The sequence below is a fragment of the Convolutriloba macropyga genome, chromosome 3, assembly GCF_964194025.1.
Source record: "Convolutriloba macropyga chromosome 3, txConMacr16.3, whole genome shotgun sequence".
Taxonomy (NCBI): Eukaryota; Metazoa; Xenacoelomorpha; order Acoela; family Convolutidae; genus Convolutriloba; species Convolutriloba macropyga.
Genome location: NC_134470.1, coordinates 46,053,021 through 46,069,181, shown reverse-complemented (window position 1 = coordinate 46,069,181; position 16,161 = coordinate 46,053,021). Strand labels below are relative to the sequence as shown.

General features: G+C 34.9%; 1 protein-coding gene across 1 annotated transcript; it reads right to left on the bottom strand.

The window, feature by feature from the left end:
* Nucleotides 1-11,510: 11,510 nt before the first annotated feature.
* Nucleotides 11,511-15,943, bottom strand: LOC142336236 (uncharacterized). The gene is given in 3 exon segments (XM_075384914.1): nt 11,511-12,186; nt 15,616-15,727; nt 15,730-15,943. Coding segments are annotated over 3 exon segments (684 nt in total). The 5' UTR covers nt 15,842-15,943; the 3' UTR covers nt 11,511-11,726.
* Between the last annotated feature and the right edge of the window lie 218 nt (nt 15,944-16,161).

The window sequence follows — 16,161 nt, the reverse complement described above, 5'->3', positions numbered from 1 at the left end:
ATTAGAAGAAATTGGACTATTCATATCTAGATAAACTGGACTCTTTTGTTAAAACAAGCAATTCTAGAATTAATCGAACAGTCAATCTCGCTCCAAACAAAATCACAATTAAGACGTTTCGCTGCTTGCATCGATGATTGTGGTTACAACATTTTCTTGAAAACCAAAATTTTTTGTTGATGAGGTTTTACGCATAATTTGAAATGAGAAAACGTTTAGAAAGGTTCACAATCATTCTTTTACTGAGGAGATTTTTGAAAGTTCATCTATTCATCTATCCCAGCATTGAACCCTCCAATGTTTTCAAGATGGATTCACGGTACATGAAATCTCCTCCGCTTCGATGGAGATCTCTGATCAAAACAAATTGGCTTCCTTCAGTAATTTTTTCAATGATGAAATACAACTGTCGGGAGAATGGAGAGTATCTTTAACCGAAATTATGTCGACAACTAAAACAGAACGCATTAAAAAGAGATGCAACTTTCAAAGACGTCTAAATAGCCGAAAAGAAGTCGGTCGGATTTTTTTGCCAAAGTTCAGAAGATCGGTAAAATTTTTTAATCAGGGGCAATTCACAATTCGTTGGGTTTATTCGAAGAACACGCGCCTCTTGTAACTTTTGATGGTAGCTTAGGTCAAAAATAGGGCCAGTTTACAGCCCTAAAGCACCCATGCTTGAGTTTGGGGGGGGGGAGCTCGGGCAGAAAAAATTCTTTTGATCAAAACTAAAAACTCAATGCATCCTTCCTCGAAATCAAATACAAGATAGTTCAGGCCTCTGAAGCTGATTTGAAATAAGAAACTGGAGCAGACGTAACCAAAGCTGACGCTCTTGACATCTGCAATAGTTGGGAATTTTAAAAACAGAAATTTAGAGAGACCGAATTTGCTCACAAGAAAGATACAAATGCTACTTCGGTGACTTGCCAAGGTTATTCGTACAAAGATAATACTAGAGCGATGGCAACAATGAAGTCAGCCGAAGAACAGTTTTGGTTAGGTAATCTGCTGAATGTATTTTTTACGGAGAGGTAGCGGCAGATTTTTTAACATGCGGTCGAAATATTTTGAGTAGAGTAACCCTGCGAACTTCTTTTTGACGATCAGTAGATGATTTTGTTATAACTTCCGACAAGGCTGGAAATTCATACAAAGTGAAACTTGTACAAGGGTTTTTGCAGTTGGAAAAAGTTTTTTATCAGGTCAAGCGTCCTATCATAACTGAAAAATTTCTGGCTTCAACTGGTTTGCAATATTTGAAACAGGAAGATGTTTCCAGTAGGGCTCCCGTTCGACGTCTTGCCATTTGACTTAACACACGTGAAGTTTTCTTAGGAGGCAAACAAATTAATCCTTTTCTTTTTTGTAAATTTAATATGGGGCAGTTTAGTATTTACCAAAATGGACTCCCTGTTGTTGACAAACCAATAAATATAACTAATGTATAATGCTTGTGCTTCAAAAATTGAAAGATTTAGCCTATATTGACAACGAACACCGAATTAGTCCATCTGAAAACTCTAACCACTTTAATATGGTGTTTGAACTCACCAGCACTCAGCGGGCGTCACATGATTTAATTAACTCTGAACTTACCAATTGTTCAATTTCAATTGAACATAAGTTTTCAGCCGCTTTGCCAAGTAATATTGAATATTTAATAATAAATAACAAAACGAGCTTTTTTTCATAGATTCTGTCCAAAGATTTTCAAGAAATCCTAGTCTTACAAACTGATGGATGAGTTGGAAATAAAGAACCTCGTTCAGGGATGTTTGCAGCTGACAATTTTCCGCTAAGTTTACCTAAGAACAGCTTCATTACAGTGAATGTATCAATTTCTCAATCCATTGGAACACATTGAACACCAATTTTTCGAAAAATGGAAATATTTTTTTGCGGATCCACTGAGACTAAATCTAATTTCGTGTAAATATTTGCACAATGGACGTGCTTTATCTTCTGGTAGTGTTCAAACTGTGTCTGAATTGCTTAGTAAACATCCGATTCAAAAACGAAACTCAGAATTGTGTGGCTTTTTTGCCTTTATGTTGCTCATTAACTTCTTGTTGACTTGTAAAATGAGTGATTTTGATTTGATACGTTTTACGCTGTGTTTAATGCTCTAACAATTCTAATTTTTGTATTGCAATGATTTTTTTTATCAAAAAGTAGTTTTTCCTTCATTAGCTAACGAACACACAAAAAATTATTGTCAACATGCAATTTCCCGTAGCCACTCAAAAAACGAGCCATTTTCTGACAGAAAGCACCAGAATGAGGACCATGGAAAATTTAATCAAGTCTCATAAGAGTTTTAGTAGTACAATCAATCAGTTTGCAATTGTTGCTTTGATTTCATCTGAACACTATTTTCTAGAGCAGAGTAAGCACTTTTTTCAATTGCTCGCTGGCTTTTGCAACCAGCGCAATTGTTCAAAATACGTAAGCGTTTTTGAATGCTTGTTGTTTCTCCCTTTGTCTTTGCTGTTAAACCATTGTTCTGCCACCCATAGTTTCAATTTTTCTAAAATTTCTCTGGTTGTAACCAAGTCCCTGCAATTTGAGAACAAACAGTTGAAATTTGTATATAAGCATGGAAGCAAACAAGTTTAGTTCTTTCTAAAATTTCAGCAGAACCATCCGAAATATCAAATGAAACATGATAATGACTAGAAGGCAAAACTCAACAAAAATGTTCTCATTGTGCATGCACATAGCAACATATTTAGTAAACTTTGTACTTGGCTTCTTTTCAGAGATCTAAAACCTAAAGTTGTTTTGAGTCTGCTTGAAGTAATCAGGAGAACGTCAACACAAAGCTTCCAACATTTTTCAGTCAGGTGTTTTGGATTAGTCAGAAGTTTTTTGTTTGTTGTGTTTTTGTTTTAATATTGCTTTCTTCGCAGAGGGCGCTTTCAGAGTGGAATCGTTTTCAGTGGTATTATTAGCAGCCCAACGAATTTTTGTTGTGTGTGTTGTCAGCCTCTCAAGCTGGTATAAATTCAGTGTTCTGCTAAACTCCTAATTTCAGAATGATATAGGTTCTTGTTTTATAGAATTTCCTTGATGCTCAGATCAAAAAATTTTCGATTCTAGAAACGTCAAAATTAGCGTCACTCTCTGTTGTAAAAGGCATTTTACGCTTCTAAAGCAGAAAATTCAACCAACTGTTTTACTTTGAGAATATCTGTGTCAATGATTTTGTGAACTAAAACCTCAGACAACAATTGCGTAAGCTAAAAAAGTATTGGTTAACTGATAAGAAGTGTATTATATCAACTTTACATTCTACATTGAAACTTGTAAGGTAGTTGAGTATACAGTTCTTGTAAATAAGTCCAGAGAAGGCAAGAACATTAATGTCTTTGTGGTTTATATACAATAATATTCCCATTGTACCAGAAGCCTTAACTTCTTATCTTCTGGGTGGTCTTTTTTGTAAACGACAAAACTTTAGTGCTTAGTTTAACAGACAACACCAAATTGGAGAGTTCATGTGCAACCTCAGGAGTGTCAACAGACTAATTGTGATCAATGAAATGTACCAGATTTGTGTACCAAACTTTTAACGAAGCTCAACAGCGTACATATTTTCTTGAAACTGCTATTCAATTTCTTATTCAAATTCATGTTTGGAGTACTGGAAACAATTGTCTTTAAATAATAACAGTTTGTTTTTTGATTTTTGATACAGAGTTTTTGTTTCAACTGTCGAGTTTGCTCCAATATAAAAAAATCAAAGTTTTCATCAATGTTCTTTAACTTCAATTTATCAACTCACTGTTCATGTAAATTGTTTCAAAGCTCCCTGAATGTCTAATCTAGTTTTATCTGAAAACGAAAAGTGGTTTGAATGCGCAATTTTTTAAAATCAAACAATGCTTAAAAACTTCACTGCAATTGTACAACAAAAACAGTTCAATTACAAAGAAGAGTTGATTTCTAAGGAGCATTGCATGCTTCCAGAAATTGTCATAGATTTCATGGCTCAGTTGCCCAACAAACCCCAAGCAAGCATTGGCGGTTTCATTACATCAGGCAAAATTGTAACAATTTTAGCTTTCTCTGACCCTCTGCAGCCTTACAAAATATCTAACTTGCCAGTGGGAACAAAAAAATTCCTTTTAGATACGATTGTGGTTGTTTTCTCTTCTACGAGAACCAGCTCGGCGATATGCAAGAATTTGAAATTTGAGCAGACCTTCAGGGTCTTTCAAAATCTCCAAAATCGCCCACCAGTCCTCCAGAACTTCCACTGCAGACCCAAGTCCAACATTGAGCGGCGTTAGCACACAGCAAAGCCCTTTTCTTTTTGTCAAGTTTGAATAAGAACAACTTGAGGATCAACTTTGATAAATCGCAAATTTTTTTGAAGTGATTACAAATTTTGTTGGATGCGGACCATTAACAGTGCTCATTCTCATTCGACGCATGTTGCTCGAATTTGAGTTGTTAAAAAGGCTTCTTTTCCTCATAATACATAATTTTTTCAATAGTCTTTTTGAGTATGGAAACACAAAAAACAGAAAACCCAAAAAACAAATATCTTCGGAAGTAGTGAAAAACTTTGCAATAATTGGAGAAGTGATTATCAACTTGTGTAAGAGCTGCTTAAGGTTTGACACAGAGCAACTGATTGTGAAAACTTTCCAATGTCCAGAAAACCTAAGTTTCAAAGGTAATTTTTGGAAAAGTGGTTCATAGAATAACAACTGAAGAAACCCAATTTCTGAAATTTTTATTAAATTGATCTTAATATTTGAAGCATAATATGGAAGCCTATTTGAAAATATGGAAGCACTGTTTTAATATTTTGAACAAAATTTCACAAATAAATCATTTTTTACTAACCTTCTTTTGTGAAACTCTAAAATTTGTTTAGCATTTTTGAATTTTTAACTTGAATCGAAAACAGAATGTATAGAAACCGCGAATGAACTTTTTAATGATTCCGCTGGAAAATTTTTTCTTAGAAAGTTTTACTCTGAAATAAAATTTTGCTCAATTTTTGATCTAGTTTTTCTCAGCGTTTTGAGCGTACAATGAAAGCTGTTCCACTGTTTCATATGATCTGACCACAAAAGTAGGAACTATCGATTTTTTAGAGATATTTTAAATTTTATAACAAAAAAACTAGGAGCAAATTCACGATATTTTTGTTGTCAACTGAAGAACTTGACATAAGTTATTGATTTTTATCCTTATTCAATAGAGGTGTTAGTAGAAAACATGAATATACCATTTTGAAATATCAACCGAAAATTGTTTTACTAACATTATTTTACAAGTTATTATTTTTATAGTTGTTTCTATTCATGAACATTTTAAATTGAAATAAGCGTTTTTAAACAACTGAAAAATTAATCAGTATAAAATGTCATATTTTTTACCTCCAATGGAGGGGAGGGGGAGCAAATCTGTTCCCCATAAGTATTTACCTAGTGAACATATATGATTTCTTACATAAATTATCCTGAATTTCCTTGCTCTTCAGGGTAGAAGGGAGTATTAGAAACAATTTCAAGCACTTACTTTTATAAAACATCTCTGAGCACAATTCCTACAAATCGTGAAATCAATCGTGGTGTGTTATTTAGTGATTTAAATTATGTTCAACTTTATATCAAAACTATGCAAGTTAAATGTTAAAGCAAGTTTTGTTCAGTTGATTTTACAGATAGAAAAAATCGATTTTAGTGAAACCTCTCTATTAAATTAGCTGTTGGCTCAGTTGCATTATAACATAGACCTCTTATCAGCGGGATTTTTACGCTTGTATGACATTCAATGCTTAGGGTTTTGAAAGGGGTAGTATTTAGCCGTTTTGAAATGTAGCTGCCTATATTAAGAATGCCACAAGGTTAAAAGTTATCGCCGCAAAGCTTTTGTTATGCAGTAAGACAAACGTCTAACGGCACACCTTTTGTCGTTGAAAATTAACTTTTGTTCAAATTTGATTACTTTTGTTGTTTCACAGTTTCAAGCAAACAATTGGAAAATTTTTCGAATTGGCGATTGAACTTAACTCAAACATTTTGCTTTCGGAGAGTGTTTCCGGATCGCTTCCTTTTGATTTCAACAAGACAAAATTTAGTTTTGTAGACGGTTTTTTTCTCCTTTTATTAAGCTTCTTCTGTTCCCTATTATTCATTATGAGTTAATTTTTGTTTTAAATTGATCTGCACTTTAAATTGATCTGCAGAGTCCTTTGATAAACGTTCCCTTAAAAAGCATCTACAAAAAAGCACAACATTTATCCCAAGGTACCTACTTTTGTTGCTATCATTGCTCAGGAGAGGAAAGAAGTCTACCGTCGTTACGCAATCAGTCCCTCAATTCACACCATCAGTCTATTCTGAAAGTTTATTATAGTTGTCGCGTTTTAGTTTCTTTCAAAATTTGAATATGCATGCCATGTAACAGCATGGACTTCCTATCCACGAAATGTATGACTTAATAAGGAAGCTTCACAAATCAATAATGTGAAGACAAATGGCATAATTTAAATACATTATTAAAATAGAAACTAATTAGTTTTGAGTTAAATTAAGAGGATTGCACTCACTTGTGTACCACAACCCTAATGATATAATTTAGACGACAAATTTTACACGGTAACGTCGCTTTACTGGGATACAAGAATTTGGTCCCTTACAAAGGATGAGGTGATCATTCCGCGGGATAATCAATATGAATCCCAATTGATATCCACAACCTAGCACTCCAGGCAATAAAACTGAACATTTAGTTAGTATAAAATTTTCGTTTTGTTGGACCTCCAATGGAGGGGAGGGGGAGTAAAATCTGTACCATATAAAATTTTACGTAATGAACAGAAATAGTTTCTTACAGAATTTTGTTCAGTAGGTAAAATGAATGTTCATTCTGTTCTTATATAATTTCAATTCTGTAAAATGTTCATTCTGTTCTTACATAATTTTTGTGCATTTTCTGTTGTAGAACATCTCAGAACACGATCCCCACAAATCAGGAAATCATTCTTGGCGTGTTACTTTGTGAATATAAATAGGTTCAATTTAATATCAATATTATGCAAGTTAAACGGCAAAGGAAAGTTTTGTTCAGTTGAATTGAAGTTTTAAAGATAGAACAATTCAATTTAAGTGAAACCCCACGATTAATTTCACGGTTGGCTCAGTTGCATTATAACATAGACTTCTTAACAGCGGGATTACTACGCGAGTATGACATTCAATGCTTGGGGTTTCGAAAGGGGTAAGATTTAGCCACTTTGAAATGTAGCTGCCTATATTCAGAATGCCACAAGGTTAAAAGTTATCGCCACAAAATATTTGTTATGTAGCAAGACAAACGTCTAACGGCACACCTTTTGTCGTTGAAAATTAACTTTTGTTCAAATTTGATTACTTTTGTTGTTTCACAGTTTCAAGCAAACAATTGGAAAATTTTTTGAATTGGCGATTGAACTTAACTCAAACTTTTTGCTTTCGGAGAGTGTTTCCGGATCGCTTCTTTTTGATTTCAACAAGACAAAATTTAGTTTTGTAGACGGTTTTTTTCTCCTTTTATTAAGCTTCTTCTGTTCCCTATTATTCATTATGAGTTAATTTTTGTTTTAAATTGATCTGCACTTTAAATTGATCTGCACAGTCCTTTGATAAACGTTCCCTTAAAAAGCATCTACAAAAAAGCACAACATTTATCCCAAGGTACCTACTTTTGTTGCTATCATTGCTCAGGAGAGGAAAGAATTCTACCGTCGTTACAGAATCAGTCCGTCAATTCACACCATCAGTCTATTCTGAAAGTTTATTATAGTTGTCGCGTTTTAGTTTCTTTCAAAATTTGAATATGCATGCCATGTAACAGCATGGATTTCCTATCTACGAAATGTATGACTAAAAAAGGAAGCTTCACAAATCAATAATGTGAAGACAAATGGCATAATTTAAATACATTATTAAAATTGAAACTAATTATTTTTGAGTTAAATTAAGAGGATTGCACTCACTTGTGTACCACAACCCTAATGATATAATTTAGACGACAAATTTTACACGGTAACGTCGCTTTAGTGGGATACAAGAATTTGGTCCCTTACAAAGGATGAGGTGATCATTCCGCGGGATAATCAATATGAATCCCAATTGACATCCACAACCTAGCATTCCAGGCAATAAAACTGAACATTTAGTTAGTATAAAATTTTCGTTTTGTTGGACCTCCAATGGAGGGGAGGGGGAGTAAAATCTGTTACATATAAAATTTTACGTAATGAACAGAAATAGTTTCTTACAGAATTTTGTTCAGTAGGTAAAATGAATGTTCATTCTGTTCTTATATAATTTCAATTCTGTAAAATGTTCATTCTGTTCTTACATAATTTTTGTGCATTTTCTGTTGTAGAACATCTCAGAACACAATCCCCACAAATCAGGAAAACATTCGTGGCGTGTTACTTTGTGAATATAAATAGGTTCAACTTAATATCAAAATTATGCAAGTTAAACGGCAAAGGAAAATTTTGTTCGGTTGAATTGAAGTTTTAAAGATAGAACAATTCAATTTAAGTGAAACCCCACAATTAATTTCACGGTTGGCTCAGTTGCATTATAACATAGACTTCTTAACAGCGGGATTACTACGCGTGTATGACATTCAATGCTTAGGGTTTCGAAAGGGGTAAGATTTAGCCTATTTGAAATGTAGCTGTCTATATTCAGAATGCCACAAGGTTAAAAGTTATCGCCACAAAATATTTGTTATGCAGCAAGAAAAATGTTTAACGGCACATTACCGTCGTTGACAATTAACTTTTGTTCAAATTTGAACACTTGTATGGTTTCACAGTTTCAAGGAAACAATTGAAAATTTCTTTGAACTGTCGATTGAATTTAACTCAATTTTTTTTTGTTTTTGGTGAGAATTTCTGGATCGCCTCCTTTTAATTCCAACGCGACAAAATTTTTGCAGATGGTTTCTTTACTCCTTTTTATTAAACTTCTTCTTTTGTCCCATTATTCAATATGATAATGGTTTGTTTTTGCACTAAATATTTCTTACAGTATTTGTTAGCCTGCAATAATTTTCATTTTTTTCCAAAAAAGCTCACAATGGTTACAAAAATCGCGAATTGTTCTGAAAAAGCTTTGTGATAGAGGTTTCCCTAATAAGCATCTTCAAAAAATTTTTAACATTTATTTGAAGGTTCCTACTTTTCGTTGCTACCATTGCTCAGGAGAGGAAAGAAGTTTACCGTCGTTGGGCAAACAGTCCCTCGTTTCACACCATCAACCCTTTTTGAAAGTTTGTTATAGCTGTCGCATTGGGTTTCAATCAAAATTTGAATATTCATGCCATGTAGGTAACCAGCATGGACTTCCTTCCTATCTACGACGGCATGTATGATTAAGTTAGGAAACTCAACTAATCAATAAAATGAAGGCCATCTGCATAATTTAAATACATCATTTATATTGAAACTAATTACTTTTGAATTAAATTAAGAGGGTTGCACTCACTTCTGTATCACAACCATAATGATATAATTTAGACAATAAATTTTACACGGTAACATAGCTTTACTGGGCTACAAGAATTTGGTCCCCTTAAAAAGGGTGAGGTGATCATTCCGCAAGATAATCAATATAGGTCCCATTTGTTATCCACACTCTAGCATTCCAGGCCAATAAAATTTTGATTTGCCCCAGGAGGAGGCCCGCCATCCAAGAGAGGTATTGGCCTGAGCGGCTTGGGTTCTGCTTAACCAAACTCAGTGGTCCCGAAATTGTTACAATTATCGTGTAAGACTAGATCTTGCAAATCTTGCCACATCTTACAAGATACAAGTCATAGGTAAGAATCTTGCCGATCTTGCCAAGTCTTGCAAGGTAACCACCACAGGCAATAAACGATCAAGAAAATGCAACGTCCCTGACCGAGGAAGTTCGCCAATATTATGTAAGGTTGGTGGTAACTGCGTTGAATTTTTGTAAGATCTACGCTAAATTCAACTTAAAATTATGTATGATCTACGCTAATCTTACCGGAAAAACATGTAAGATTGGCGGTGAATGCGTTGGCTTTATCTAAGTTTTACGCTAAATTCAACGCCAAACTGTACGATCTACGCTAAATTCAGCGCAAAGTTTTGTAAGATCTAAGCTCAAAAACGCTAAATTATGTGTGATTGGCGGTGAATGCGTTGACCTTATTTGAGGTCTACGCCATTTTCAACGCAAAAATACGTAAGATCTACGCTAAATTAACCCAAAGATATGTAAAATTGGTTGTAAATGCGTTGAATATATGTATGATGTACGCTAAATTCAACGCAAAATTATGTGAGATCTACGATAAATTTAACGCAAATTAATGTACGATCTATGCTAAATTCAACGCAAAATTATGTAAGATCTAAGCTCAAAAACGCAACATTATGTGATATTGGTGGTGAATGCTTTGAATTTATGCAAAACTTTCGATTAATTCAACGCAAATTTACGTGAGATCGACGCTAAATTCAACGCGAAATTATGTAAGATCTACGCTAAACTTAACGAAAAACTATGTTAGATAAACGCTACAATAAACGCCAAAATATGTAAGATATCGGCTTAGAAATGCAAATTCATTTAAGATCTACGCTTAGAAACGCAAACTTCTGTAAGATCTACGCTAAATTCAACGCTTAATTATTTATGATCAACGATAAATTCAGAGCAAAATTAGGTAAGATTTACAGTAAACAACGCATTATTATGTAAGACCTACGCTCAAGCGTATATCGTACATAAATTCAACGCATTCGCCACCAATCTTTGATCATTTTGCATTTCTTAGCGTTGACACCTCGGCCCGGGGTGGCACAGAACGGCTGCTTATATTAGAAATTCTAACTCAGAGTGATTCTTTCTAGACAACGAGTTTTTTTCCCCGTACAATACTTTTATTTCTATGTAAAGTTGTCATTATTGTTAACATTAATCAAGACTAACAATTTTTTGTCGAAAAAATGTTCAATTTGTAAATTATGCCAGCTTGATGACAATTTGGCTGATGCTAGTAAAACTTTTCCATGAAAATATTTTTGGCATCCCGCGAGTCTTGACAAAAGTTTGCCACTTTAAACTGAATGTGCCTTTAAATAAATATTTGGATTCTCTTCGGGCGTTCGTTTTTTGGAAAATCCGAGCTTATGGGGTTCAGGAGTGCTGCTGTTTGTAAAATTTTGAGTTTCCAGCGTTTCCTTGAACTCTCTACGTTAATTGCGAGGCGCGCGTTGATTGATTAAATTAAAGTCCCGGCAAAGCTGCACATGACAGATTTTCTTTTTTTTTCAGTACAAGAACCATTTTTTGGAAGTTTATTCAATAAACAAAGATATCATTTTCCTTTCAAGTTTATGGTTTATTTACTCTTCTTTATTTGGCCGATGTTTTCGATTTGTTTAATTTCAGGATAACATCTGAATCTCTAAAACTCGACTCGCTGTTTAATGACGGATCACTTTAACTAACAACTAACAATTAACAGTTGTAATTAAATCTCCTGGATGTATACTTTTCTAAAAAATCATTCTAATCATTGCTGACATATCGATCTGCTTTAGTACATCTTCTGCTTTAAAGAGAGTGGATGTCAGTCATTAAGATCAACTCGGAACATTTGTATTATTTTCGCTGTCAACCTCAATTTAGTTATTTTGCAGCCGTGCAGGCCAGAGTTTTGTCAAATATTTACTTTCCACCTGGTCGAATTACCAGGCTCACTGTGTATTCGCTCTGGATGTCATAGTGAGAGAGGGTTCGATCATCCTCTAATTTCTGTTTATTGTAGATGAGCATTTGCTGTTCCCGTGGAATTCCCTCTTTTTCCTGAACCTTTGCCTTGACGTCGCCAATTGTATCTGATTGTTCAACTTCCAACATTATAGGTTTCCCATTGAGCATCTTCACAACAATCTGGATACCGCCTCTGAGACGTAGCACAAGATGAAGAGTGGATTCCCTCTGAATGTTGTATTCTGAGAGGATTCGCTCATCGTCAAGTTGTTTCCCCGCATATATCAACCTTTGATGCTCGGGAGGAATTCCCTCTTTATCTTGAATTTTAGCTTTGATGCTATCGATCCTGTCGGAAGCATCTACCTCCAAAGTGATAGTTTTGCCGGTGAGGGTTTGGACAAAGATTTGCATGGTTGGATTTGAGGCAACAAAGTGCTCAAGAGTTGCTAATTCAAATATTTGGCTGAATTGAGGTAAACAGTGGTTAATTGGACCAATAATTTAATCGATATACTTCGATATACTAATCCATATACTAATCGATTCTAGGTTCTTCTCATCGGTGACGAGTGGCGTCAATATAACGTCCCAAATTTGTATCTGTTTGTTATAGATGGTATGGACAAAATACGCCACTAGATTTATATTTGCTCTACCATTCTCTTCAAATGGTAGGCTGTCTTGCGACATTCAATAATGCTGAACAAAGTCAACTATATTCACACACTAGTTAGTAAATACTGCATTTGTAGGCCACATTTCCAAAATTTTAACCTTTAACAGGTAGAATTAAAGTACCATCTAATGAATCCCCTCTGAATGAAAGTTGGTTGAACAACAATCGAAAGTGTTAAAAATCGAGACCACTGCAGACAGGACTTGATACCCAGAAAAAATCAGTTCTGAACCACAGTTTTTCAATTCTGTATTTTTACTCTGAATAGTACTATGATAATAACATATTTTAAATTTTCACCGTAAAATACAGAACAAAAAATCTCTGATTTTACTCTGAAGCATAGTAAAAGTCAAGTCTGAAAATGCTCTGGGCATACAAAACTGTTTTGTGGGTTAATCATGCCATCACCCTGTATATTCTGTTTTTAGTACTGACGACTGACTGAACAGTGCACGTTCTGATCTGGTTGTGAAACAAACCGTGCGGGTACTGACTCGGTTCGGAAACTTTGTCAGTCTGTACTAACCAGATTAAAAACACTTCAGAAAGGTTGTTTCGAATTGAAAGATAGCGATTAGAATAACAGTCAAACTATGTTAAATAGTTTATTGAGTTTGATCACTTCTCTAGGTGTTGTGCTGATCATATTAAAACTTGTCAGTCCTGAAACATCAATTGTATATCGTCGGCCAGTACTGTATGTTTTCATTGAGCTAAAACTAAGACATTCACACAAAATTCCATCACAATCTGATAAAAATATCTGCAAAAATCTGCAAATTGGGCCAAAAATTTAACAATTTTTTAGGTTCCAGTCACTCGGCGTCTAGTTACTGGTTTTGGCGGGAATTTTTGCCAATATTAATACTTTATTTGCCATGTTTTAATATTGTAAGTCATCGTCATGCTCAAAAAGTGCATCGCCCAAAGTTTTTTGTTGCCGCAATTTTCAATTTTTTCATGACTTTCCAATGAACATTAGACGAGACAAAAAGTATAGATGCTCAGTCTGTTTCCAGAAAAAGGTACCTATCTGCCGATAATAATCATACTGCCAATTATGAGGATTCAAGAAAACATAATAAAAATAAGATACTCTTATGATACAATGATACAGTACTGGGCTGACGATGTACGGGTGGAAGACAATGTTTTGGGATTGATATGCCATAAAACTGGGGTCAGGGGGTGCCTTTCTATATAAAAGGCAAGATTTTACAATATAATTTTTCTATGTAGGAAGCAAGATTTTAGAATTTGCAAAGTTCGACTTTCAAATAAGATTGCACGACTCTACTAAAGTCAATTCGAAATTCTGTCTTATATCTAGAGGCGCTACGCTGCTGTCGACGAATGCAATATCTTTCCATTTCACTTAATTAGAGTCAGCGATCCTTTTACAAACCACATCATGAACTTCAGCACAACCGAGATGAAATATGACGTAATCTTTTCCGTTAATAGCTACCCCCCAGCACGTTCTTCACCCCAAATACAGAGCCCCAGCTTTTTTTAGTCAAACATTTTTATAAAATTTTTGCCCGTTTGAAGGGGTCGCAAACAATATGCAGACACTAAGCTGGAGGGCAGAAACAAAAGGGACCCCAATCTTTTTTGTTCTGCAATATTGTTTTATGTTATGGAACCAAGTTGGTGTATACTTATTTTCATTTGCCCAGCTTAGATCGTGCCCAGCTACAAAATCTCATTCACAAGTCGCTTATAACCTCCTAATGAAAGTTTGACTTTGATGTTCCTATGTTATTTATTGTTTGGAAATTCTTGTGTTTTAAAGCACAATTTGTATCCTGATAGTTGTGCAGATATTTCTGCGTAAATATCCTGTTACACAGGCGGTCGCCCAATTGATCATGTGATGGTTTCAAAGAAACATCAAGAAACTTGTTTTCTGTTACGAAGTTTCAAAGAAGTAGTCGATAGCATTAATTTTTTGGGATACTCCATTTCAAAGAATGGAATAGCACCAGATCCCAAACTTGTTGAAATAATAAAAAAGCAAAAACACCAACTAACAAAAAACAACTCGAATCGTTTTTCGGACTGGCAAACTTTTATGGAAGAATGATTCCTGATTTTGCAACAAAAATGCTACCCTCAAATAACATGAGAAATAGCGATTTATCATGGGGCAAATTGCAAAAAAACCTTTGAAGACATAAATTGAGTTATGTGCTAATCCAAATGTACAGCCCTATAGTTTACAAAAGAAGCAACAGTTACTACAGACGGCTCTGAAAAAACTATTGGCTGGGTTCTGTCGCCAGAAGGACATCCAGTTATATGTATCAAAAAAGTTGACTCAAGCGGGGCAAAACTACTCAAACGTAGAGCGTGAAGCACTGGGAATTGAATTTGTGGTCACAAAATTGAAACAATTTCTTCTTGGAAGACAACTCACCATACAGATAGACCACAAGCCCCTCAAATATCTCTTTGCACCAGGCAAGGAGATCCCGAAAACTGCATCAGCTAGAATTAGAAGATGGGCAATAACTCTAATGGGTTTTGAACTTGAATTGAAGTATATACCAAAAGAGCAGATAACCCATGCAGATGCATTGAGCAAAACGAATATTGACGAAAACGAATCCGACAACGATCGAGTGTGCTTCGCAATCAATAACCTCTACTTCGCTCAGAGTGATTTGGTGACCCAATTAGAAATCAACACTAAGTTGGAACAAACAGATTCTTTCAACACATGAAGAAACGAATCAAAAATGACAATTGGCAACAATTTTCAGCAGCGGGAATGGGATTCTAACAACAGAAAGATGCACTGACTATACATAATGAAAAATTCTTCAGAGTTGTTGTTCTTCTCATTCTACCCAAACTAGGAATCTTGGTTTTGGCAAAACCGCATAAGACACATCTTGGGAAGAATTGAACAGAGGCATCAGTCATATGATGACCTGGCATTACCCAAGACGTTCAACTTTTTGTTAGTAAATGTATAAATTGTCAAATGAACAAGCCTAGCCTGAGAAAAATTTCTGTTTATTGTAGATGAGCTTTTGCTGTTCCTGTGGATTTCCCTCTTTTTGCTAAACCTTTGTCTTGACGTCGCCAATTGTATCTGATTGTTCAACTTCCAACATTATAGGTTTCCCATTGAGCATCTTCACAACAATCTGGATACCGCCTCTGAGACGTAGCACAAGATGAAGAGTGGATTCCCTCTGAATGTTGTATTCTGAGAGGATTCGCTCATCGTCAAGTTGTTTCCCCGCATATATCAACCTCTGATGCTCGGAGGAATTCCCTCTTTATCTTGAATTTTAGCTTTGATGCTATCGATCCTGTCGGAAGCATCTACCTCCAAAGTGATAGTTTTGCCGGTGAGGGTTTGGACAAAGATTTGCATGGTTGGATTTGAGGCAAAAAAGTGCTCAAGAGTTGCTAATTCAAATATTTGGCTGAATTGAGATAATCAGTGGTTAATTGGACAATAATTTAATCGATATACTTCGATATACTAATTCATATTCTAACCGATTCTAGGTTCTTCTCATCAGTGACGAGTGGCGTCAATATAACGTCCCAAATTTGTATCTGTTTGTTATAGATGGTATGGACAAAATACGCCACTAGATTTATATTTGCTCTACCATTCTCTTCAAATGGTAGGCTGTCTTGCGACATTCAATAATGCTGAACAAAGTTAACTATATTCACACACTAGTT